The sequence below is a fragment of the Excalfactoria chinensis genome, chromosome 3, assembly GCF_039878825.1.
Source record: "Excalfactoria chinensis isolate bCotChi1 chromosome 3, bCotChi1.hap2, whole genome shotgun sequence".
NCBI lineage: Eukaryota > Metazoa > Chordata > Aves > Galliformes > Phasianidae > Excalfactoria > Excalfactoria chinensis.
Genome location: NC_092827.1, coordinates 94,881,109 through 94,907,656, shown reverse-complemented (window position 1 = coordinate 94,907,656; position 26,548 = coordinate 94,881,109). Strand labels below are relative to the sequence as shown.

The window sequence follows — 26,548 nt, the reverse complement described above, 5'->3', positions numbered from 1 at the left end:
TAAGAAAACTGTGAAGAGAATTTCACTGCTTTCTGACCTCAAGGACTTTCTTGATAGCAATAATTAGCTTTAAAATATTCCTCAGGGATCTTGAGATTCAACACTTGACTACAATGGCTTCTGTACTGCACATGACAGTTGTTCAGGGCAACTGGGAGACTGGTCCCTGAACAGCTACAACCTACTTTTTGTTTCAATTTGATCAACAGAGTGGTTGCCAGCAAAATCCAACTTATATATTAGCATAAATATATGGAGATCTGAAAGCACTGCTATATACAGAGCATGTAAATTATTTACATCTAGTCAACCCAAGTGACTGCAGATACTGTAAGAAGCACAGCTGCTGCTGGTGCTAGAACCTTGAAGCTGTTTCTTATGTGAATATTCATTATTACACTCCTGGAAGACTGTAGGGGAAAACACAGTCAATAAAAGTATATTCTGTGTTTTGTAATCAGTAAACAACGTAAGCACAATGGTATGTGGAGGATATAGAGCAGCTGCTCTTTCCAAATGAGTGCCTAATTGTGAAATATTTAGACCTCAGCACTATGGTTTCCTTAACAGTTCTTCTTGTTAGGGTAGATTGGATGCCCTTGTGCTTTTTTTAGATTTTCTGAATTTCTTCTTCTTTTTTTTCTTCACTCACATGGTACCACAGGGTTTAAAGCAAACACTCATGGAACAGAGGATGCATATAACAACTTAACAATAATGACCTACATTTCTACAATGCTTCTTGTCCCAGAGCATCCCTAGACTCAGAGATTATAACATGTGTGGGAATTTACCACTGAGATGGGATAATATATCCATGGCAAAGCCATTGACACTTTTTAGATTAACACAGAAACACAAAATATATGCAACACCTCCAGCTTTCAGACAGAAGAATTGTTTTCCAAAAATATTGTCCTTAGCAAAGTGTACTCCTGACTGCAGACTTAGTGCACTTAAAACTTAACATCCATGTTACCTAGGACTAGTAGTCAAGAACTGGTTCTAATATAAAGCATGTCTGGAGACACAATCTCCCTGCACAGCTGCAATTCAGTGATTTTGGCTCTGCACAGGTAGATTCCTAAATCAATGTGTAGTCATGATAGGGGTGCTATCTAGCAAGATGCATTTGATTTCGTTCAGCAGCCGACAGAATCTGCTCTATAATGAAAAAAGTCTTATTTAGAGAACTTACTGTTTCCTTTGAACACCAAAAAGTGTCTGCATTCATAAATACAGTGACCACAGTTCTAGAGCTTTTAACTCCGTTCTTGTCCAGATCATAACATCCTTCAGAAAAGAAAGATTCTGTCTATTTGAATTATTCTGATTCTGTCAGCAGCGACAAATACAAGCAGATTTATCAGTGAAACATAACAAAAAAGATAATTCTTACTGCTCCCAATGCCTTATTTTTATAATGTCTCTACAGAGATGAAAAAAAAAAAGTATTATTCCCAAAAACAACTGCTATTTTCAGAAAATTCACCGAAATCCTTAAGCAATGTTTTATGGACTTCAATGATTGCCTAGACATCCCATAAAAAAAATAATAAATAAATAAATAAAAAGTAATTCAGCAGAAATATTAGGGTTTACATCCTATTATTATCTGTAAAGAAAATAAAATTGCCAATATAACTTGTATAACAAGTACTATATTATATAACTTGTATAACAAATAACAAGTATTGCAGTGATTAAGGATTTTTGTGTTGATAAAAGAGAATGAGATTCCTTGATATTCTAACATATGGAACTCAGAATGTGTCATATATGGTGCTAACTTCTGCATGGATCTTAACAGCAAAAAGGCAAACTCTGTACTGCAAGTAAGTGTTGATGTTCATCATGAGAAAGCTGAAATGAAGTGTTTGAACATCTAAAGATGATCTGGTCTCAAAGCAGAACTGCCTTCAAGCTGCTTCCTATTGAATTAGATGATCAACTTCAACTTCTATGGATCAACTTATAAGGGATTCTGATAGTCAACAGAAATGACACCAAAAGACAAATGGGTGTTTATCCTGAAATACCCATTTTCAAAGGAATGGGTATATACTGATTATCATGTAGTACGACAAGCCAACCTGAATACAACTGTGCTTACATCTCCAGACTCTTACCATTTTACCCTAACATGGAAGGTACCATCATATGCGCAATGGTTAAGGAAGAAATATTATATCCAAAACTGTGATTTCTTAGCGCTTGACACTATTTTTGTATTCTGTCATCTTATACTTTACTTTCTGCCCAAACTGTTTGCAAAGAGTAACAGAAGAAAACATATACAGAAAAACAAAATCAACAAGACATAAGGAAAAAAAAAAATCCAACTAAGTGTCCTGGATAAAGTTTTAGCTTTCTTGTACTTACAAAATACCTCAGGTAAACTTCCATACTTAAGGATTCTATCACAGTGAAAAGTCACATTTTCTTTCCCATTCCATGAATAAGTAAGTCAGTGTCACCTAGATCTTCTGCAGTCAACAACAAAACCACTTTTCTCTCCATCCTACTGATAGGTGTTTTTTGTTTTTTTTGTCTGGTATCATTCATTTTGCACTAGACATATTTTCCAACTGCAGTTTCTGACCTGCACTACAAATAAAGCTACATTCACAGTCATCCAGAAATGTGTTAACAGCATGACAGGTTTCATGAGCAGCAAGTTTTATATGATAGTGAGCTACAATGCTAGATGTTCTGATAGATATTTAATGCCTATGTCATTTCATTTGTATTTAGTAAGGTATTGAAAGGAGTTGGTACTATATATTATTTTAATATTATTAAAGTACATCAAAAGCTTTTTTGTTTTCTCTGTTATTTGCTATTATTGCTTGGAATCATTTGATATTGTCTTTAAACTTCTGTATCTTGAAATATAACAGAGGAATTAAAAATTAATAAATAATAGAGTTGTCTTGTCTTGACAGAGAAACACAGAATAGCTCTCCTTTTTCTTTGCTTCCATTTTAAAGAGAATAATGCTCCAAGACATAGGTATCATAAGGAAATTGCTGAATAAAAACCAGAAAGACTACCAAACTGTATTTTATGAATTTTATAGGAGCAATTGAAACTGTTCACAGTTTCTATCCTCACATTTAGTATTCCATTTTGGGGGGCTGGGGAGGGAGTTTAAGACATTTCATGTGTGTTTTCCTCAGAAAATAAGTCCTGAGGACTAGAAATACTTCTGTATAACATGAAACCTTATACACAGGCAAGTCTCATCATTTTGTTTGTTTTAAACTCTGGCGATAATGTTTTTGAATACCTCTACAGGCAGTAACTCTGAAGGGGGTAATCTACTGAAAAAATATGATTTTAACTGTTATAATTTATTTTATTAAAATAGAGCAAATATTTAATTATAGCTGACAGTTAATCTGTTCTTTCATTCTTGTTTTTTCTTCTTTCCTCTTTTGTCTTAGCCTTGTGTTCACTGTTTTAGCATTTTCTGTTACTGAATTATGTTTTTTAGCTACCTGCTCCTTATCAGCCACCATCCTTCTGCTATCTGCCTTTTCTTTAATCTTACTTATGTTTCTTTTCTCTCCTTTTCTTCCACCTTCACATCATTGTTTTTCTTTTTTCATAGACCTTTCTGCCTAATTTGTTCTGTTGAGACTTTGTCTGCAGGATTTATAAGTCCTCATTTTTCAGCCAGATGTTCTAAGCATATGCCGAGGTGCCTTGTGAATCATGGCTTTACAGATACTGAAATTCTCTTAACAGTCCTTTGGCATAGACATGATTACAGAGAAAAAAATAAAGTTGACCTCCAGTGTAAAACTAGAGTCTGTAAAGTATTTTAACCAAGCATATTTTATCATGGATTCACAGTTAAACAGGTAAACCCAGAAAAGGAAGGTAAGACATTTCTTTTACAACATACAGTCTCAGAAATGTATGAAATGCAGAGTAAAAATGCACTATAGAGTCAGTGCAGAAATGCAATGTATATGAAATGTCAAAAGGTAGCTAGCTATACAAGTGACTGTGATTAGGACCTAGTCAGCATGACATGTGGTTTTGTTAGAAATGTTAAGTTAACTATCACTACAGACAGAACCAGTTCATGTAGAAGATAGAAAGGAAATCAAAAAATCATGATGCATTCAAAGTACCTTTAAATGAGAATAAGACAAATAGTAGTAAACAAGGTGTCACTGATTCCTTTTAAGCTAAGCACAAGGAATAAAACTTGAACAGCACTACACAATGTGAGAAATGTGAATAAAACACACCTAGAGCATCCATGACCTCATGGAACTACAGACTTATGCTGGGTATTCTGGCTGCTTACATCTATGTCGATTTATAAATTCTCTCTAAAGGGAAAAAAGCTAGCAGAGGCTTAATTCTGCCTCTTAATGGTGAAAATGGGGGTAAATTTTCATCATTTAAGAGAATCTTGAAAGAAAAATTACCTTCAAAAAGCTTAAAATTAGGTATGCAATGAGTTCAAAAAATGGAAGATTTAGTCAATTTATCTACATCCCTCTGAAAAGTATTTCGTCCCTCAAAAGAGTCAAAAGCACCTTCCAGTTAAGTATCACCAAGATACTTGCTAAGATCACATTCCACTCTTGTATCCAGACCACTGATAGAAATGTTGAACAGGACTGGTGCTAAAACTGAGCACTGGGTAACACTGCTGTTGATCACACACCAGTCAGATAAAGCTTCATTCTCTATCACCATTTGAGCTCTTCCATTAAGCCAGTTCATCACCCAGCATAACCTGTCCAACTCACAGTTTGTCTGACACGATGCTGTGAGGTAAGGTATCAAAGGTCTTAACAAATTATAGTCACTGTCTTCCCTTCATCATAAAAGAAAAACAAATTACCAAGGTAGGATTTTCCTTTTATGAACCCATACTGATTATGCCTGATAATAGCTTTGATCTTTAAATGCCTTTCAATATTGCCCAGGACAGTCTTCACAATAACTCCTTCCAAGCAGTGATGTTAAACTAACAGGACTGTAGTTGCCCGGGTCTTCTCTCATAGCTTTTTTTTTGTAGATGGATATAACACTGGCTAGCTTCCAGTCAACTGGAGCCTCCCTAGACTCTCAAGGCCTTTGGTCTAACTATTTATTGCTGCCAATTTACATGATCATTCAAGAAACAAGTCAATTGGGTATTCTGTTAACAAACATTCCCTAAAATAACAAGCAAAGAAATGAAGATAATGATGGAAAACTGTTTAAAGAACAGGTTGAATCTCTCTGGAACTAATAAAATAGAACCTCAACAAAAAACATAGAAATTAATAAAAGCAAGGGATAGATCTTCCAAGAAACAGTTCTAATTTGGCACTGAAAATCACTTGAAAACTCAGTGGTGAAAAAGAAACATTTACACCTCTGAAATCAGAACTTGTGCATTTCTGCTTAGGTTACAATGACAAGCACACTGGAGTCAGTAAAGCGTATCTTTAAGACCACCTGAATGAACCAGGGAGCTACAGTTCGTTGGAACAGAAATTCAAATGTGCAGAATCTACACCTTGTGTTAGTAGGATTTGTTTCTAATAGCCACATGCCATGTAAATACTTACCACTGAACTACTATAGTGTATAGTAAGGTAGTGCTATTCAATTAGGACACAAAAGTGTTCAAGCTTTGAATATCCTACAAGTTTTCTGGCTCTAGTCTTAACAGTTAAGGTGATAATTTCTCCAGCCAATCAAGCAGCTAATTGACAACCTGGACAGAAAGCACAGGAAAACTACCATACAGTAAAACAGAACAGGCTTCCAAATATAATCCTCTTGTAGGACTTCTCTCACAGTCCTTATACAGGGTTGTTTACCTATTTGTCTTCTCTCATCTCCCCATTAATGGAAACAAAGATTAAACATTTCAATTTTACACTTTTTCATTTCCATTAAAACTGTTCCTTATAAATAGTGAAGATCTTGGGAGTTATACTTCAGATCTTTACATCAATATTTTCAAGAAAGCTACAAATAAAAAAGAATGCACTCATTGTCTCCAGGGTGCACAAACATCATCTGATTTCTTTAATAACTTGATTTAGATACTTGGGGATGTATCTAATAAGGACTCCTTAGAGAGAAATTTGCACAACTTCTCAGATGTGTAGTGGCAAGAAGAGGAAAAGAGACCACAGAGCTGTATAAATGCTACTATGGCACATGCCTGGGAACTTGTGCCTGAAACACACAGTACAAACTATCTGCTCTGTACTGTCAAAACTGAAGTGCTCTGGGATGCATTCAGGAAAAGGATTTTAAGTTTGCTGCAGAGTGCTTTAACTTGTATACTGCTGAAGGCCCCCATTTGCAATTATAGCCTGCCTTTACGCTTCAACCTTCCAACTACTCATTCTGAGGCTAGATTGTGAATATGGTTTCACTTGGTCTCCCAATTGTTCTTATCCTTGCAGCCTTGCACTGGTGCACCTTTCTTTCTGCCATAGTCTCTGAGATAGTGATTCTTTTTGATATTTAACTTATACTGTTTCTTCTTTATCCCCTCAACCCTGATGCCTTGTAGCTTCAATTTCCAGCTCTGAACTGATTCCAATCATCACTTCTTCCCCCCGCAACCTTCCAAACTGTTGAGCCTATGTTTGAATGAAGAAAGCGAATATCAATTATTCTAGTATCTGACAAAGAACAGGTGTGTATGGTGTTTAACAGTCAATTAGTGTTCAACACTTACATCCTAATTAATGAAAATTCAATTGAAGTCAAAATTGCAGTTCTGTCATTAAGCAGGTATCACCAAGAAGGCTGAGCAGGTACCGAGGAAAGATATGATCTTACTGAGGAAAAAAAAATTGGACACAGTCATCAACATTACTGTGATTCCTGCTATACGGGACAGGATACCTGATGAGAAAACATTCACCCGGGGACTCTCACTACTTCTCTTCCCTGTCGGTCATTGGAGTTTTCCCTTTCTCTCTCTTTACCTTTCTTTCCTCATAAGGTAACATGGAAGTCAATGTTCATCATCAGCTACAGGCCCCTGAATAAAGCTTTGTGAATGTCAAGCTGCCTCAATTTTCTCTGTGCAACAAGTACCATTTTGTGGAACAGTGAACCCCTTAGGCACCCAGGAACCTTTTCCTCTCATTTTTTATACCAACTACTAAAGCACATTCATTATTTCTTCTTCTTTATCTGCTACATAGGAGCTATTGACTATTTCACGTCTTTTGCAGAGCGGACCCAAGAGGTCTGAAAAGACTGATACTGCAACAATACATTCAGATGGGTACATTCACATTTTCCCGCAAGTTCCAAACCCCAGAAAAAAAACAACAGCACAGTAATGAAATCAGAAGACTCTGTGGCAGTAAGTGCTGCCCCTACAGAATGCTATGGGACACTATAAGAACAAATGACCTTGTTTCAGCGTTTGTATGATCAGGAGCCCTTTAGTATATTGCCATTCATAGAGTTTGCCCTCTGTGGCAACTTTTAAGATAGATAGGAAAGTTTACTCCTTTTTGTGGCAATGACCTTCTAGAGTGAGCAACTTGGCTCATATCTCTTTCTGAAAAACAACCAACCAGCCAAGACAATTCTTTCTTCTCTTTTCAAAAGTAGGGGCACTCTCCTCTCCTAGCTTGTCCTAAAATTTATTACCTCACATTTGAACACTTAGCTCCAAAGGATACTGAAAATAAAGGCAGCAGAGTGTGGGGATTTTGCTTAGCTGATTGTCCTGTTCTTATTTTTTTTTTAAACTATGTGGAAGAAAGGAAAGATAAAAGAAAGGAAAAGCAGTTATTCTTCCTATCATGCAAACATGGGAAACAGTGCTCCACTGGTCACAAGACTTAAATTACAAAGGTTAAGGACTGGCTTCAGTTACCTCACCTCACCCAAACCAAACCAAACCAAACCAAACCAAACACTTCTGCACTTTTCAATTTATATTCTCCCTTCAGTTTACAAAAGGTTCCTTGGGTGCAGTGGCATTCTTTGTTCTCCGAAAAAGTTTTTGTTTCTGAGTAGGCTCTCCATATATATATATATATATATATAATAAAGCCACCTTTCTGTTTGCCTCCAAGCATCCCACTGTGTTGTTTTTTGTTGTTTCCAACCCTTTTTTCAGACAGATATGCAAACAAGTTTGTCAAGGAATGTTGTGATAGAAAAGGCAGTAACAGTTAAACTCGAAGAGATAGCTTTGGATTCGATATTAAAGATAAATTCTTTACTATGAGAGTAAAGGCTACATCCAGGCTGGATGGGGCTTTGAGAAATCTGACCTAGTAGGAGGTGTCTCTGCCTGTGGCATGTGGGTTGGAACTACACTTCTTTAAGATGACTTCCACACCAAACTATTCTATGCTTATATGATTCTATGCCCTTTCTAAACAGCTCTAGCTGTCTTACCTAGAAAGCATGGTTAATGTCTTCCTAAAGTGGCTCATTAACAAATTTGACCACGAACAACTGACTATATGCATTCCCACTGTGTGAAGTCCACCTTTGTGAAAACCAAGATCTTTGCAGGTGATTCCTTGACGTGCAGAAATTTGCAAATCATTTTGGTCTAACCAATTTCTCCACCCTTAACGATAGCACATTAAGGCTTATAATTGTACCCTGATAACCATATCTACTGAATTCTAAGCAAAATGAAATTTCAGGGCCCTACCACTTAATAAAAGCAGCATTTAATTAGAATATCCAGAAGTTTTGTAGCTAAAGTAAATCATCAACTTTTATTATGTTAGAAGCTGAAAATGAGGATTATTGGAAGTTGTAAACAAGGATTAAATAATGAGGAGAGCTCTTGTTATTTTGATAAAGACTGCAAACCACAGCTGTGCTTCCCCCATCAGGTATGAAATTAGAACAACTAAGCTTATATACTCTTCCCTTACATAACTCACTTTCTATACCTCATTGCCTAAGAAACAAAAGCTGGCCCAGACATAAATGTTAGTACAGGTTTTAGATTTCAATATTTCAAAATATGCCTCAATATACCACTCAGATGCCAAGCTCTAATCAGAAGCATCTGTTATCTGGCCAATAGTGAAGAGTGGATGAGATGGATCACGGGTTTATCCTAACATGGCAGTGTCAGGACTAATTATGATGCAGAAACAGAAAATGAGAAAAAAAGAATCACATATGTAAAATAGAGCATATTCCAATAGGCTTGACTATTGCAGACAATAGCAACATTAAAAAGTAAGTTCTATTCTGCGATATCACAAATTACACTCAGCACTCTTATTGGACTTAGAAGCAATTAGGATGAAAGCAAGATACTAATTACATAAAGCATATTACTATTAACTGCAAGTCACAGTGCATGTTCTTACAGTCAGAAATGTCGAACAAAGTTTGCTGGATTAACAGCCACATTCTCATCCCTGCACTTTCATGTGGGAATGCATCCATTTTCAAACTAATACTAAAATATCGTTAGAAGCTACCACTCTCTTGAGATGCCTTCCTCCAAAATGGTGATTAAAATAGCTTTTCTTTAACCTTGTAGCAGAAGGCTTCTCAGATGAGCAACGCAGACACAGACTACAATTGTGAGGGAATACAAAGGAACATAAGTTGTGTATTCAAAATTGGAATGGAGCTGCAACTTTTTGCATCAGGTGGTAGAGTTTACAGAGGATACACAGACTTCCGTAAATCTTCAAAAGGTGAACAATTGACCCAATATTTTTAAATGGTTGAGCAGTTCTTTTCTCATCTTGGATTTCTGGGGTCTTCACAAGATCTTTACAAGTTCCACTTCTATCCACTCCCTATTCATTTCTAATGGCCTTCCTACAAAACGCTACCCTACTGCCTCTTATTCTTCTTTTTTCTTCTAATTTAACTGTTTTTCAAATTCTTAGCCAACGGTGCCATTACAGAAGATAAATGACTAATGATCAATTTTTAAAAGATTACAGGGCTTAAATCTTTGAGACAGGACACAGAAACACGGAGTGTGTAATTTTATCTGTGAGACACCTATTTTCTATCATTAAGCTACACTATATAAAAGAAAAAAAGTACGCTATAAGAATAGTTATTTCGTCAGACGAAATACTCAAGGATCTTTAAGGAGAGAAAAAGAGCAAAATCGCTTGCTGTAAGATTTTAACCATGCAGGAAAAAACAAACCCAAACCCTTTTAGAACATCGTTTTAGTTATGGAGTGGTTTTTGTAGAATGCCTGAATGCATACAGGCACAAGCTTCCTAATGATTAGCACAGTTTCACTGGCAGGCTTGGCCGCAGAATCACAGAGCAAACATAAATTGCAGCAAATTAGCAGAAGATTTTTTTTTTTCTTTGAGGAAAGAAACTTTAATGGATGTTTTGCCTGAGGAACTTGTTTCTAAGGCTCCTCAATAGATGAGAATGCACTGCCAGGATTCACAGAGGCATATAGTAAATTTAATAATGGCCCTGTGCCTTAGCATGGTTTAAACAGCTATACAGCCAATCCAAATTCAGACACAGGCTCTGCACATTCAAACCTGGAAACCAGGCATATCAGGGCAATGAAAGCCTTGGTCTCATTAGCTGCTGATAGTACTCACAGCAGTCTAGAAAGATAGCTGCCTATTTAGAAATCCATCTTGCTTCCAATGTATTTAAGACATCTTTATCAATAATTTAAATCAAAGCACAATTTGACCCATAAAGAAGATAATTCAAATTTGCCAAAGGGAAAAGTAAATTGGGAAATACTCAACAAACAAACAAACAAACAAACATAAAACCAACAATGCAATATCAGGGTGATTTCTTTCTTTTAATACCTCTGATTCATCATTGTTTTCAGCTCTCCTAATTTAAACAGATAGAATGAAACAAGAGCTACATGTTGCAAGAAGAGGGAAAAAAAATCCCTGCTAGGAATACTAATACCAAAGCTGTTCAGGTTACAATTGGCAATAATTGCCAGTCTCACTACTGGAACATTTTAATTTACTCTCAGCCAACTGACATTCAGATAGGTGAAAAATTATTTCCTACTTTTAAAAACATCAAAGAAATTGCTTCCAGTCTGATCATTGCAATTGACAATCCACTGTATAAACAGAGGGCAAATATCAGCAATGGAGTGAAACAACTTTTAGAAGTGATACTTAATTCTGATAGCCATAATATCACTACATGCTTATTTTACTGTCTGTCGAATTGACACATATGTTCTTACAAATAAATTCATTACTGCCTGTCTTAAATGTTAATAAGAATGGGCAGCATGCTACAGAAACAGCCATCAGTGATTTCATAGAATAATTCATGGGAAAAAGGGGGCACATAAATATAGGGGTTGTATTTGAATAAGTATTTTGCTAGCATCACCCTTTTGTAACGTGCTTATGACAGCTGAATTCAGGTCCCACGTGTCACAGAATACTTTATGTTTTTCAGGAAAAGGTATGAAATATTGCTGCTAGTTTGGAGTGGATGAAATTGTTCATCATTACCTTAACGCTGGCACATCCTCTAACATTTGGCAACTTTTCCTTGAAAAGTTACTTCAATTTGTTGAGTAACACAATAGTCTGGAGAGCAGGCATCACTTTCTGTACATAATACTGCGCTATTATATGTGTTCCACTTACATCCCATAGAAATGAATCCCAAGATGATTCCACCTGTGCTGGTACAAAAACCATTGTGGAGAATGAACAGGGAACACTTCACCACTGAAGTATATCTGAGAATCGTGATGATTATCCAGGTCATTATAGGCTGAAGAAAACTTTTGATCTCCCCCTTGTTCCACGTTCTTCTTCATTTGTCTTGTTACCCTGGGGGCTGGGGACAGAGAGGAAACTTCCCATTCCAACAGCACCATTGCATTCTCTGTAAGGTAATTACACTGGCTCTTTGTAGATATATTGAATTTTGACCTAGGGCTCTTTTATGCCACTCCAATAGGAAAAAAAAGAATAAAGGTCTTGAAGTGCTTGAAAACAGCCTCAAGACCAGTCATAAATAACTACAGAGAATTACTACCCAAATGTATACTAAGCAAAGGGAAGAGATAAATCACGTTTTGTTTAAATGGAATAAAAGTACTAATAAATAGCAGTTTCACAGAAGAGACGGCAAAGAAAATAATATTGTGAAGGTTTTCCTTTTTATACCTAATGTAAACTGGACATGGTAACACGATCGTATTTTAAAGATAGGTTAAGTAAATGATAAATTATATATTAAATAGTTGAGCAAGAAACATCAAAAAAAAAACAACAACAACAACAAAAAAAGAGGTTGCTTATTCAAGAATATGTGTTCTTCTTAATCTTTAAACACTGTTCCTGCTATCAGTCCATGGAAGAGTAGTGTACAAAAGCTAATTATTTTATTATATTTCCTGCAAAAAATCATTTATTTATTTATTTATTTACTTTGGTTATTTTATTTCTACAGAGAGATTTAAACAGGATTTTACACTAAAAAGCATGAGTACTGTGCAATGACTTCTAATAACACACTGGAGTGGATTATCATGGTTCCCATTTCTGCACTGGCAGCATACAACCTAGATCATAATTAAAGGATTTCTACCACCTGTCAACTTGAAGAACAGCTAAACCACATATTTCCACATAATAATAAGGAAATCTAAGATGAAAAAGGAAATGAAGGTTAAATCTGGAAGGTCTCTGGGGACCTCTGAGCCTTCTTCCATACTTCCTTTATCATTTCTACTTGTCCAGAAAGATGGAGGCTTTTCCCAGTTTAAACTAGTCCATTTAGTGAAATGCCTACATTTTTCACATCACTGTTCAGAAAACTGAACATCTGCAAGGGGGAAATTTGTATTAAATCTCATCTCTGGATTTATAGTTTTTTCATAATTTTCCATCCACACAGACGCAGAAAAAAAAATAATAAAAAAAATAGACAAACTGTTCAGACTGTCATAAGAATAGAAAATGAACTGAGAATTTTAAAAGACATCTTAATGTGAAAAGGCGATTACTGATATATATGTGAGGAGACAGGGAATGATTTTCCAAAGTGCTGTTACTTGTGCTTGATTAAATTTCACATTTTCCCGTTTTGTCTTTTTTTGTTTGTTTTTAAGATATAATTATATTTTAAAAGAGTGACTAAAAAAGATTTCTTTAGAATCGCTTAACAATGACACGAAGGGATAATTTGAATTATCATTGAGAATATCTGAAATTAATCTAGAAATATAGGCCTATATGAGATCTTTGTTATAAACATGTCCCCTTTTATTTTTCCTTACATAAGCATATATACTACATTTTTTGCAGAATATTTACAGCAGGGTATTGTTATTATTTGCAAGTGTATGGATGCTTCACAATAGTTGATATTTAATTTCATTTAAACTTAAAAACGAACATGTCTGCGTACAGACATTCTATGGCATTTGTTCCCAGTCTAGTGTATATCGATAGGCCTCACCTGTTCAGAAATTAAAATCACACAGAACTCAATTCCAAACTATCTTGTGCTGTCCAGAAGAATTTATGACCTAAGGCTGTAAAACTGCCAACACTTACACGCAAGGTTATCATAGTATCGTTCCCTACTTTCTTCTAAACTCTCATAGTCTCTCCTATGCTTTCCAATTTTATAAATGATTTAACATACAAACAGAGTAAGATTACTAATCTATAAATAGCATGTCCCTCATCATAAGATTAACTTCTGGCATACTGGGCTAACGATGGAGTTTCACAAGACCTTGACTTAGAAGGTAGAGATCCCTGAGTTTTAGGAGTCTGAAGTTTGGCTCCACTGCACCCCCATGAAGCTGTCTCTGTTTTGCCAGTGATGCTGTATTATATGAAATGACTTAAATATTGTTAAGTGCCATCCTTCCCCCTACCACAACTGACAACCCAAATTTTGGAAAGTGTCTGCAATCAACAATTTAAGGAAATTTAAAAGATAAGAAAAGTAATAAGAATTTTTTTTTCCCCCTACCTTTTGGTCAATAGATTCAATAAAATCCATGGTGCAGAAATAGCAAAATTATGAAAAAAAATACATTTTCTATAAATCTGAAATTACAATAAATGGCATTTCTATTACAGGCTATTCTATTATAGTACTCAGAAGCCTTTCCCTGTTGTTTGGCATACTGTATCATCCCCAGGAAAAGGTTAATCTTCAGTGAAAATATCATCTCTTGGCCCTGTGCATTTGTTGGGGTTAGAGAGGAAATGTTTTCTTTGAAGTTGGCTGTCATCCCAGCAAAGCTGCATTAAGTAGTTCAAGTTAAATATCAGTAGTAACATGCATTGGTAGCAAGAAGAGGCTAGAAAGATAAAAGTTTTGGGGTAGAGTTTCAGGGAGAAATAGGCTTACTACTGCTAGTAAAATGTTCTCAAAATTGTGACATTTGGAGGTTTTCAGGCCTTGGCTGTATAGAAATGAAATCCACTTGCATCTGAATGCATCCAAACTTGATCTGACACGCCACTAGTGGTCCAGCAAATTTGAAAACATTTTCCCATTTTTCATTTGTTCCTGGTAGTGCTTTCAATTAGAGAGATACTATCGTTTTGAATATTTTCCTGCCGTAAAGGCTTCCCCTCAGGGATTACAGAAAGAAGCCTATTAAAATGCATTCCCATCCCTTTAGCAGACAAAAGTAAAGGAAGAAAAGACAAAGTATGGCAGGAAGGAATGGAGCTCAAGGTTAAGGTATAACTTGGTGAAAGAAAACAAGTAGGTGGCAGAGGGTTAGCAGTCGGCTAAGTGGACTTCTGAACATCCTTCCAGATTCTCCATAAAATTGGGGGATTCTGCTTCCTCCCCCCACCCCCTTAAGATTTTTCAGATATCCATCATCTTGGCTGAACTACTGGTACTTAGGAGGCTGAAGCCTCTACCTATGTTCATTTCAGACCCTTACCACAAGTATATTGAGCATGATGCTCCTGAGCAACCTTGAATCATCTTTGAAATAGCTATACACATAGCTTTGTTCATGCACTGTAAATCTGACTTGTTTAAATTGTGTTTTTTGCTGCCCTTGCAAAACACAAGTACATTTGTGCAGGCATTCTGGTGTTTCTGAGAAACACTGAGTAACTGCTGTTCACATCCTGTACAGCTGATCTATGCATATCCCATATATGTCCCCTGCAGACATACAGGCCCTTTCTATTTAATATGCACGGAAACAAGCCAATCCTAAAATTGATTTACTGACCAGGAGAGTGGCATCCAATTACTTGAAGGAGAAAGTTTGCAGGTAGCTTTAATTACAGTGATACTTCTACAATATAGGGAATCGTGAAAGACAGGGAAGGTCTTTTGTCTTCTAATGTGATGAAACATTGTGGTCTTTCTGATTCTCTGCAGGAGACTTGAAAGTCAAAAACAAGCATATGAGCTGTCCATAAGCCTATTTAGATACGAGACAGCACCTGCAATTACAGTTCATGAAGTTACAAGGAAAGAATACTTTCAGTAAGTACAAAGTAAGCATGGTTATTTAAAGTAAGCAAACTAACATGCACAAAGATATGACTATCTGCCACTTATGAAATCAGTGATTAAAATCAACTTTGAAGATTTTTTGACTAGGCAGGAAAGCCAACCTACAATTACTACTGGACCACAAGAAAATCTGTAAATGTAATCACTGTTTTGGGTACCACGTCCCTAGAGGTGTTCAAGGCCAAGCTGGATGGAGCCTCGGGCAGCTTGGTCTAGTACAAAAAGTGAAGGTTGGTAGTGTCTTCATCAGCTCCTACTTTGGATCTCTGGACAGGAGGAGTTGCCTACCACAGCTGACACTTCTGAGTGGCATTAAATTCCCAAATTCAAAGTTCTCAGGTCTCTATGTAAAATATTTTGTACAATCCAAGTACCAGCCCATTGATCTGATCGGAATTATTCTGAAGACTTACACTGTTTAAGAGGGAGAGAATCTCAAAACAACACTCTCTAAGAGAGGCCTTCCTTATATGGTAACACAGACTCAGAGCTTATGATCATTTGCAATTGATATCTGTAAATATTAATGCTTTTTGACATTGAATACTTTATGCCATGCATTTCAAGTGTTTTTTAGTGCATGAATGCTTATAGTGAAATGAAGTGCTTTTTCATGTGTCTGTTTTGAATTGGAAGTATGACTTCATTACAAAGAGCAATAGTTTAAAGCTTAGCACCAGAACCAGCAACAAACGGACAAATGTCCTTAATACAACCTTTATATTGGCTTTGTGGGCACCAAACAGTTTGAAGAGTGTCAGGTATTCTTTGCTGTCTTTTCTTAAATTCCATCTTTCCAGTACCCAAGCTGGGTGCTGACCACTCGAGTACTCTTGAGTATACAACTGTGTTCCTTAGGCTAGGACTTTATTTTGTAGTTGGCTTCATTAAACCAGCAGATCCTAATACCTGGTTCTTTCACTCATTGGAGTAATGCTTCCAACAGTGGTTTTTTGTGGTTACTATGAATCCTGCTTCCTTCTTACAAAATTTCCTTAAATACCTAAGCAGAAAATCAGTATATTTCAGTGTCTGAAGTGGCCTTTAAGAAAGAAAGAGACAGACTCTTTAGCAAGGTCTGTTGTGATAGGACAAGGGGAACTAAAAGAGGGGAGATTTAGACCAAATATAAGAAAAAAAAAGTGTTTTTTTCCTTGTTTGGTTGGGTTTTTAAAATTTTTATTATTTTTTGTTTGTTTGTTTTTACAGTAAGGGTGGTGAGGCATTGGAACAGGGTGCCCAGAGTGATGGATGCCCTGTCCTTGGAGATGCTTATGGTCAGGAGCTACCTGATCTAGGTGTAGGTGTCCCTGTTCAGTGCAGGGAATTTGGACTAGGTGACCTTCTATCAATTTTCTGTTTCTATGATAACAGTTACAAATTCTTTCAAACACAACATCGGTATACAACATTCATAAGCCCCAGAAAAATGAGATATTCAAGGATCTTAAATATGATGTGACATTAAGAGAGAATGAACACACTAGGAAGAAAATAAAACCATTCAGAACTGCCTCCCAGTTCCATCTAATCAGCAGTAATAAGTGGTCAAAAAATAGGTACAATATCCATCCTCTTGCATGAGAAGAGTACAAAACTATGAAAAGTATAAAAATGTCTGCAAAATTTATCTTACTCTGTACCTTGCCGTTATACCAGCACATGCTTCCATTCCCAGCTGCTGAGAAATTGCACAGATTATTAAATTGGATTCCAGAACATCTTGATTTACCCATATAACATTTAGGTCATTTTGACTGCTTTTCAAATAGAAGTTTCTACTTTGTCTCAATTTTCTACATCATATGAGGAAAAAAAATAAAATAAAATAAAAAGCAAACAACAACAACAAACACAGAAGAGTCTAAAGAAGATCTCAAACCACCATGAAAATTTTGTTCTGTAATGAGCATAGGAGTGCCTTGTATCTATGTTGTTACTTGGAATCTAACCTACCTACCTATCAGTCAAGCAAGAATACATGCTGGGGAAGATCAGGTTGCCTTAGTAACCTGAGTCCAGCTGTACAGACTTCAGAAAGACTGAATATTTTTGCTTTTCTGAAGTGTCACCCATCATTGTGCTACTGTAAATAACTTACACATAAAATAGGTACATATTACCAAACTTCTCATAAATACCTTGTGCTTTTCTCATACTATGGGTCAAAAAAGAGACAAACTGGGAAAGCTTTTCCCTCTTTCTTACCTTTTGTGACACTCACAGCTATCATCTATTAAAAAAAAAATAGCACTTATTCATTGCTCTTTTTTTGATGGGGAGGAGTTTGTTGGAATGACTGACACCATTGACAGAGGTAAAACAACTGCTTCAGCTGCACCATATGTGACGATTAATCTTGCTTAGAAACCTACTAGTTATTAACATTTATCTTAATACATACTATTGGAATGCTCCAGTTTACAAGACTGTATTAGTATATTTTAAGAAGAAATGTATGAGAAAGGACAGTGACAGCACTTATCTGCTCTGACTGTTATTGTGAATAGATTTTGTAACAGATTCCAAATTTCAGACCTGAATTTTACATAACACACTATCAAATTGTAATAATTTGAATGGTCTAAAGAAAGGAATCTGACGATACCCAACAGAACAATTTTAATTCCATGAGAATATATTTCATTAACCCTTAATCATTTTCACCTTTATGACACTGGAAACACTTCCAGGATTTGATTTACAAAATTATTACACCATTAATAAGAGAAAGATATTATCGACAGACCAAAATTCAATTTAATTACTCCCTCGATTCTTCCAGAGGCAAAGAGAAGCTGGCAATTTTCTGACATTATGTTCCATTTTTAATATTGTGAAACAGAAACTGCCTCTGAGTAGGCCACAAATGTTGCATAATTGCTTTGATCCGAGTTACAAGCAGAGCTATAAAAATATGTTCTGGCTACCCTAAAAGTTTTGTATTTTCTTTTTCTGTACTGTGTTATCCCCACTTGAAGCTTTTCTTGCTGCTGTTTTTATAGAAATATTACCACATGTAAGTGACAATATCCAATCACAGTCAAACTTTTTTTTAAACAGGGTGATCTATATCTTTAAGGAATATGGAAATTACCTAACTATTTTAGGTGTGGATAGCTCATCCAACTGGCAACTCCAGAATTTTTATGTAAACAAGGCAAAAACTCTAAAAGCTGTTTTCAGGCCACCGAGAAAAGAATGCCTGATTAACTTATGTAATTGATAGATTGAGCAGGTATTAATGAAAAACCAAAATTTACTTTGCTATGAAATCCATATAAGATGGATGTGAAAAAGCTATTACAGCTTGGCCACTAAAGATTGGAGGATGAGAAAAAAGAAGTTTTCATATCTGAGTCATTCTGCTTAGTTCTGGCCAAAGCAGTATGTGCTCCCATGTTACATCACAGGTCCCACAGCCTACTAGATCAAGGTGCACCCTATCTGGATTAGGATTCCAACAGAAATAAAAAGTTTAAAAATCTTCTTTCACAGATGTGGTTCAAAGTTAGTACTTCTTGTCTTCCTTGCTCTTTTTCAGTTTTTCTAATTCTCCTAAATACCAAGATATTTCTAGGTTTTCAAGACTGCTTGTATGAAATCCCACTTCCTTTGAAGATAATACAAATTAGGCCATTGATGTTTGTCACCAAAAATTCCAGATATTCATTATAGAGGAAGATTGGATAAGATAAGCTGAACAAATTGAGATTTCTTTAATTAGTTCATTCCAGAAGCTTGCCCTGTGTTGTAATTGTGAGTAGCTGTCTTTATTTCTCCTGTGTACCATGATCCTCCATGGCAAAATAATCACATGAAATATTCAGACTGATATGTTATCAGGGACAGGTTTTTTTAATTCTCAGCTACTGGAGATGGAAATCAAATATGTTTTAATGTACTCTGAGGAATTTTGCATCCTTTTCCTCAATAACAGGTTATATGCTTATTGATAGCTAGCAACTGCAAACACTTACTTGGCCAGGAACATTTTGTATTATTTTGGGAAGTAGGATGGAGTGGCTCATATGGTTACTTTAGGTTTTTGTCACTGATTTAATGAAGTTTCTTCTCTTTGTGCACATCCTCACAAAAGTAGCATTAAGACTCGCACTACATTCTCTGTGTCAAAAGTTCCAAAAGATGCCATATCCATAACAACAAAATCAATTAATAAATACAAATATGTGCACAGAGTTTAAATCCATCATTTAGGCAACACTGAGTGATAGTACACATAGGGGTTATATCAATATCAGCCTCCAATTTGCATTTAAAAAAAAGAAAGATACTGTGATAGGAGAATACCTATCCAATGTCAACACTAATCATATCAATGACAGATTATACCAAGTTAGTTGCACAGCTAGCTGAAAGTAATAAATATTCCTTTTCTTTATGCACTGCCTCGTATGAGTGTGATGTGATGTATAATTTCATGCATAAAGTACTGTAAATCTAAGGAGAGCCATCTGTACATTTCTGCATGCAATATTAAATTACCCCTCCTTGCATATGGATTATTATATAATTGTTAATTGCTTGTTCACATAATAAACGACTCTTGCCTCATTCACTGCAAAACTGCACCTGTTCTAATCAGAGTTCTTCAGGGAAGATTGACGTTTATAAAAATGCCCATTTATTTCAACAATTGACTCAATATTTAGATTTTTTAAGGTTCAAAGTATAACCGCAATCTTACTTAATGCACTCTCCAAGCACTACACTGAAAAGAGAATTATTCAATCTCTCTTGGAATTTGTATAACGCAAAATACCCTACTATCCATATCTGATAAACTTAACTAATAGATTTTTATAAGGTCCTATGATCTAAGGAGATCTCAGTCTATCTTCAGTACAGCCAAGAGTGTCCACTGTTCGCTGCATTCAATCTGAGACAATTAGAATTTGTTTATTTTCCAGAAAGGTACATGCTTCAGTCCCAAGTTTGAGTACTCGTCATGCTTTCAAATCAGACCATGGATTATATGCTTATTGTTATGAAAAATAACTAAATACTGAACCCACTCTCATGAAAGCATATGATTTCATGGACTGTAAGTCCATGCTAGATACTCCTAATTGTCCTCTTGTCTCTACTATGTTTGGAAATAGCTGCCAGGTTGATCTTTTCTATTACATTCCCAGGAAGTGAGGTTAGGCTGACCAGCCTGTAGTTTCCTCCTTTTTGAGGACAGCATTGTCCCCTCAATTCTCTGGAACTGCCCCCCAAACAAAGTTAGGACCTTTCAAAGATAATCAAGAGCAAATTCACAGGGATGAGTGGGACAGATGGATTCATCCCTTCAGTTGTCATATGCATGCAGTGTATAACTTGTGCATTGTCCAAGCATAGTCAAGTGAAGTGAAAATACTGAAGGCCAGTCTTATCGATAAAGATCGTGACAAAACCACGGAGTACCCTGATTTATTCCTTGTCCTTTGCCATGAGGTCCTCTCATCTCATTTAGTGTTGGGCCCTCATCCTCCTGCTCTTTCAGTGCTGACAGCTCTTCCTGTTGCCATCTATGTCCCCTGCTAGGCTAGGCTTTGGTTTTCCTACCTCTTGCTTTGCATTCATGGACTGTGTTACTATATTCCTCCTGGACCACCTGGTCCTGCTTCCACATCTTCACACTGCCTTTTATAAGGTCTGTGTTTGTCAGCAGCAAGCAGGTGCTACTCCAGACTTGTCACAGGAACTACTTCACTCAATGTGAAAGGAATTTGACTTACTTCAGTGCTTCAAAAGTTTGGCAATTTACTAAAACCTATAGTAACACTTCATGATCACACTATCCATTCTGCTCCTTCTAAAGAAAGTGGACACAAGTCCAGAGGCATCTAAATGATGTTGAGATTATAGCATGATTTTTTTCTCCTCTCCATTCTTCCTCTCTCTCCCCATACAGTGTGGCAAAAAAAATCTCATTAGATTTGTTTGGCAGATTTCTTGAATGAGAAATAACCCGAGGAGCCAAGATAAAGGACAAAGTAAATGAATTAAGTTTACCAGGCTGCATCACAAAACATCTGCATCTAGGATACATTTGTATCTTGTATTTGTGATAGGACATAAAAAAATGACTTATCTGGAAAGAAGTAAGCAGTACTGGCAGCCTTGTACAAAAGATACCCCTTTACCATCATAAAAAATACCAAACTGAGTTATCTGATTCTACACAATGTGGTCCACAACCTCACTGTACTACCAAGACTTCTTAGACTACGTGCTGTTCTTATGCTAGTTTTTCAGTATGCCTAATTTGCACTTGAAAAAATTGTTTACAGAATATTCCAGGTCCAGACATCAGTTACTACTAAAACAATTGTATAGAAAGAACTTTTTCTTTGCTAGATGTGAATTAAAAAAACGATACATTTCACAGTTTTCAGTTACTTCTGGAAGAACTCGGGTCACAGAAAGCCAGAAACTTTGACACAAAAGAAAAATACAAATAAATAATTTTCCTGTGTAGTAGATAGTAGGAAGCTAATATCTTTAAAAACATGCTTTGTAGTATGTCTGATTACTTAGATAATTGGAATATACTCATACGAATAAACACAAACCTTTGCTCAAATTTTCTAAAGTTCTCTAATGGCACATTTCTATCATGACAGCAGGTGTAGGGAGCAGCACACTGACATGAGTCTTTTCCTGAGTTTTTCAAAAGTAGTCAAGAGTAGAAAATAGGAACTTGCATGAAAATTATTACTGCAGCTTTTGCGTAATTCATTTGTAAGCCTCTCATTTGATATAACCTGAGCCCAAAGCTGTTCAGATGATAGTTATTGTGTTATTTTAGAGTTCATCCAAGAAGGTGCATCTTGCTGTAGACCAGAGAATGGGATCAAGACACAGAAATCTAAAATGCGTGGCTAGGAAGCCATGCCAACACACTGTTTCATCAGACATTCATTCAGAGAAATGTATACAAATGAAAAGAAAAATGCCTCAAGAAATTCCATTATCATATAGATATAAAAACATGTAACACTGGTATTTCAGATGTGCTGATTTAAAAAGAAAACTTGGTAGTTTTCTTTAAACAGTTATTGTGGACCATCAAGGCTCCTGCATTTCTGCTTTGCTTTCAATTCTGCATAATTCTATTTTGATCAATAAGCCTAGATTGGAAAAAAATTGGATTATATTGGTGAATCAGGCACCTCACTTATGACATATTTAAAGTTTTCCTTTCCAACACCAGATGGTTGGTGTATATTATGTCGTTTTACCGAGATGAAATTTAAAAGAACTAAAATACTCTGCATGCTTTTATTATTGGAGTGCTCAGTGTGTCACCTAAAGAAATCTACAAAAGGAGAGAATAAGGCTTGTCAACTGTTTCACAGTAATTACAGCTCTCATGAGATAATGCTAGAAAATTACAATATAGCTTAGAAGAATAAAATGTAAAAGACTTTTTTCAATCAGAAAAAAAACCAACAAAACAACAAAAAAAACCCACTATTTGTAACATTTATGCAAGAAAGAACTTATTTCAAATGGGTAACCATCAGTATATTAGACATGTAATCAACTGTAATAAAAACAAATTCTGCCAGTGTTAAATACTACACATTGTCCACAATTTATACTGTATATTTCAGCTATGTTTTCCCCACATCTTTACAAATATTCACAAGGTTTGCCACTTCATTTAACACTGTATATTAAAATAATATAAAGCTCCAGACACTTGCTTGAAATACTGCCTTAGAGCTCTAGAGCTTTCATACCAGCACATTTTAGTGTACTTACGGTCATTGCATAATGGTCCGCTAAAGGAGGTCATGCTACAGTCACAACTGAATCCATCCCACTGCTGCAAGCACACTCCCTGGTTTGCACACGAATCCTCTTGGCACGTTGTGCTGGGGCCTGATGAGAACACACAAAAACAAGACTTGCACTTTGGCTTCCAGCAAACATGTTTCTGACTGGATCACATTAACAAGTTACCAATATCTCAAACAGAATGAGCAAAGTCACCAAGGAAAAGACACATGAAATTGCTGTTTTTTTGCAGCAACATGTAATATTAAAAAGGTATTTTTGCTTCATAATTCTACTATTAATATGTCTTAAACACATAAAAAATTCACAAACTGAAGCAGCGTTATTCCAGGTACAGTGGAGATGTTAACTTTATTGCAAGTTATTTGTTAATTTCATCTCAGACCATTAACTGGCTAAATGTTTCCTAACAATTTTGGTATTTTTTCCTGTAAATACATTTCAACCAGCGAAGTCAGATACCACAGAAAGCAAAGCTCTGGGAGATGAAAGTAAAGGAAAACAAAGATCCAAACAAAACAAAACTAACTAACTAAAATGAAGCTACATTATACAAAAGTTTTAATTCCAGAAATTGCTTTAAATTGTTTAGGTCTGAAATTAAGAGAAGCCTGGATTCTTTGACATGAATGTTGGCAAGTACTGAGTCACATGCTTCAGGGATCCCATGCAGATTTGTATTTTAAGGGAAAATGAAGAAAATCAGACTACTAATGAACTGGCATGCCAGAATGTGACATACACATGAAAAACAAACTACTCTATTTCCAGAGAACCAGAACTAGACTACTGAAATATAAAGAAATTCAGAAAGGTATGATCAAAGCACTAAAGCAGTCACTGTACAAAACATACTCAAGACTGAAAGCCTTTATGCAAACTCTGCTGGAAAATGAAGTTTCATGTAGCACATTGTTTTAGAGGTGTGAAAGACAAAATCTGAAACAAAATAACACACTTGTGTTCTGAAAGGTACAGAGCATTTATTGCAGAAATCCAACCATGCATTGGGGGTTTCAGTCTTGTTGAATACACACAGGGCTATCTACCTTGCAAATCAGCTTTCATCAATGCAACTTTGTCAGCAAAATAAAAAAGCAAAATATATTAAATGTTAGTAAGCAATATTGAAATGGCAGCAAACACAGAAAAAACATTCAGAATAAAGTGCATGCTGCTGTTAAAGAGAGGAAGAAATGCCATATAATGCAAACAAATTAATGCTAATAGCCATAAATCTTCAGGCAAGCCAAAATAAGAAAGCAGTAATTTGCCAGTATTTTACTACAAATATAATGGTTAATTGAGCTGATGACATGTAATGAAGGGAAATTAAAAGTTTTTTTTTCTTTTTTTCTTTTTCTTTTTTTTTTTTTCTTTTTTTTTCCCTTGGATAGATATGAATGCATTAGCAGAATAAATGCATGGCTGAATCCTGACTAGCCATTTGTCATGTTCACATACACTGAATTCAAGAATAATTAGCGCTGTCATCCACTCCGGTCTTTCTTTTTTCTAGCCTTTTCTCCATGACTGGTGAATGAAGACTGAAATACAGATCATGAATTACTGATTCCTTTCAGCTCGCACACACATTTCACACCAATTTTTGACATAGCAAGGAAAAATTTGATTCTGGGATTACAAAATTCTCCTAAATCGTTTTGGGGAATACAAATCTATATCCATTTGAAACTACCATTTCCAGTTAGGGATGACAGAGGAAATCTGGACCTAAGATTATGTAAATCCTCTAAATTATTCTGGAGAGAAAGATCACTTAAACCCATCTTTCACACTGTATCTCCTTCAAAGATCTCAGCGTGGGATTTTCATTTGATTTGCCATTATTTTAGTAATCAGTCAGTTCAATGGCCACTTGCTTTAAACGAGTCCCTGCTTGAGCACACCTCTCAACCAGGGCCTGAACAGTCATCACTGTGATTAAGGATGAAAGACAACGTATGCAGCATCAGTGTTCAGGCAAGACTATTAACTACTTTGTTATATTTTCTCATATTCAAATAATAATAATATCCATAATGGATTGATTGCAGTATGCAGACATAAGACTATGATTTTCCTTTCATAGGAGCTCTGAGTCCAGAAGTTTAAACATTTGGGCATTACATCACCCTTTCTTGAGCTGGGGACTATAATGACAGAATCCCATAGCTGACAAGACACTTACATTTTTTTCCTCACCAGATTCTGCTACTCAGAAACTTTACAAAGATGAAGTGAAAATATCTGTAGGTGTTTAAATGTTATATATTCATGCATTTATTTACACTTTAGTTATGCAATGTTAAGTTTCCTCATCGTTGCAAAAGTAGAGCAAAAGTCACAAGGACTTAAAAGTACAAAAACTGCAGGACCCTAGAGGCATATTAAAAAGCGTGTGATAAAACAAAAGAAAAAATACAGATAAGATCTTGGTAGAAAAGGCTGTACTGCTTTTTTTGAAATTTCTTAGCACTTTTGGTTTTATTTGTAGTAGTCATCATTCAAAAAATGCCATCAGAATTGGCTTACTGGTAAGAATTTCCTTGCAAAAAAAAAGAAGAGGGAGATAGATTAGAGACAGTTTAATATTGGAAAGTGCTATAATATCTACCATAAATTGTGTGCGCACTCCTACAGATGATACAAATCTATGTTATTTAGTAAAATATTGTAATACACTCGTCTCAGTTGCTCACCCTTAAAATAGTTAACTAAAATGTCTATCATATTTATTCAGTCTTCACTGAGGACTTTTTAATTGATGGAATTTGGTCTCTCCTTTATCTTTGTGTAATAGAAAGGCTTACGAGCTTTACACAAGAAGCATTCTTTTAGTCGATGTGTACTATGTTTTATTTTTTATATACATATATATGTGTATATATATATATAATTCATCTCACCGCCAAGAATTTTCATATATGTTAAGAAACACTGTGTAAAATTTCTACATAGTTATTTTCAAATTATACACATACATGTATGCAATCACTGTCATTTTCCAAATATATTAAAACAATTTTTTAAATAATTCAGTATTTTCTGTAAATCTGATTAAAGTACATAATGTATTATAGATCTGACTGAAGAAAAACAGAATTGACACAGCATGGCTCTGGGGTTCACCGTTAACAGTCTGAAGAGCTAGTTAGAATACTTTGTTTTTATGTGTTAGCTTCTATCTATTCCATCCATTGAAAATGTGTCAACAAGATGAACTCTGTTATATGTAAATTATATTTAATGC

At 35.6% G+C, this 26,548-nt stretch overlaps 1 protein-coding gene across 36 annotated transcripts in view; it reads right to left on the bottom strand.

The window, feature by feature from the left end:
* The window catches only part of NRXN1 (neurexin 1), a 611,800-nt gene that overhangs the window by 299,354 nt on the left and 285,898 nt on the right, over nucleotides 1-26,548 (bottom strand). For 20 of the 36 annotated variants that reach the window (XM_072331064.1, XM_072331070.1, XM_072331071.1 and 17 more), the window contains one exon: nucleotides 23,260-23,379. In XM_072331064.1, the coding sequence (XP_072187165.1) occupies nucleotides 23,260-23,379 (120 nt within the window). Of the gene's footprint in view, nucleotides 1-23,259; nucleotides 23,380-24,344; nucleotides 24,372-26,548 lie in introns of all 36 variants that reach the window. The other 16 variants (XM_072331056.1, XM_072331055.1, XM_072331060.1 and 13 more) reach the window with 1 other exon arrangement.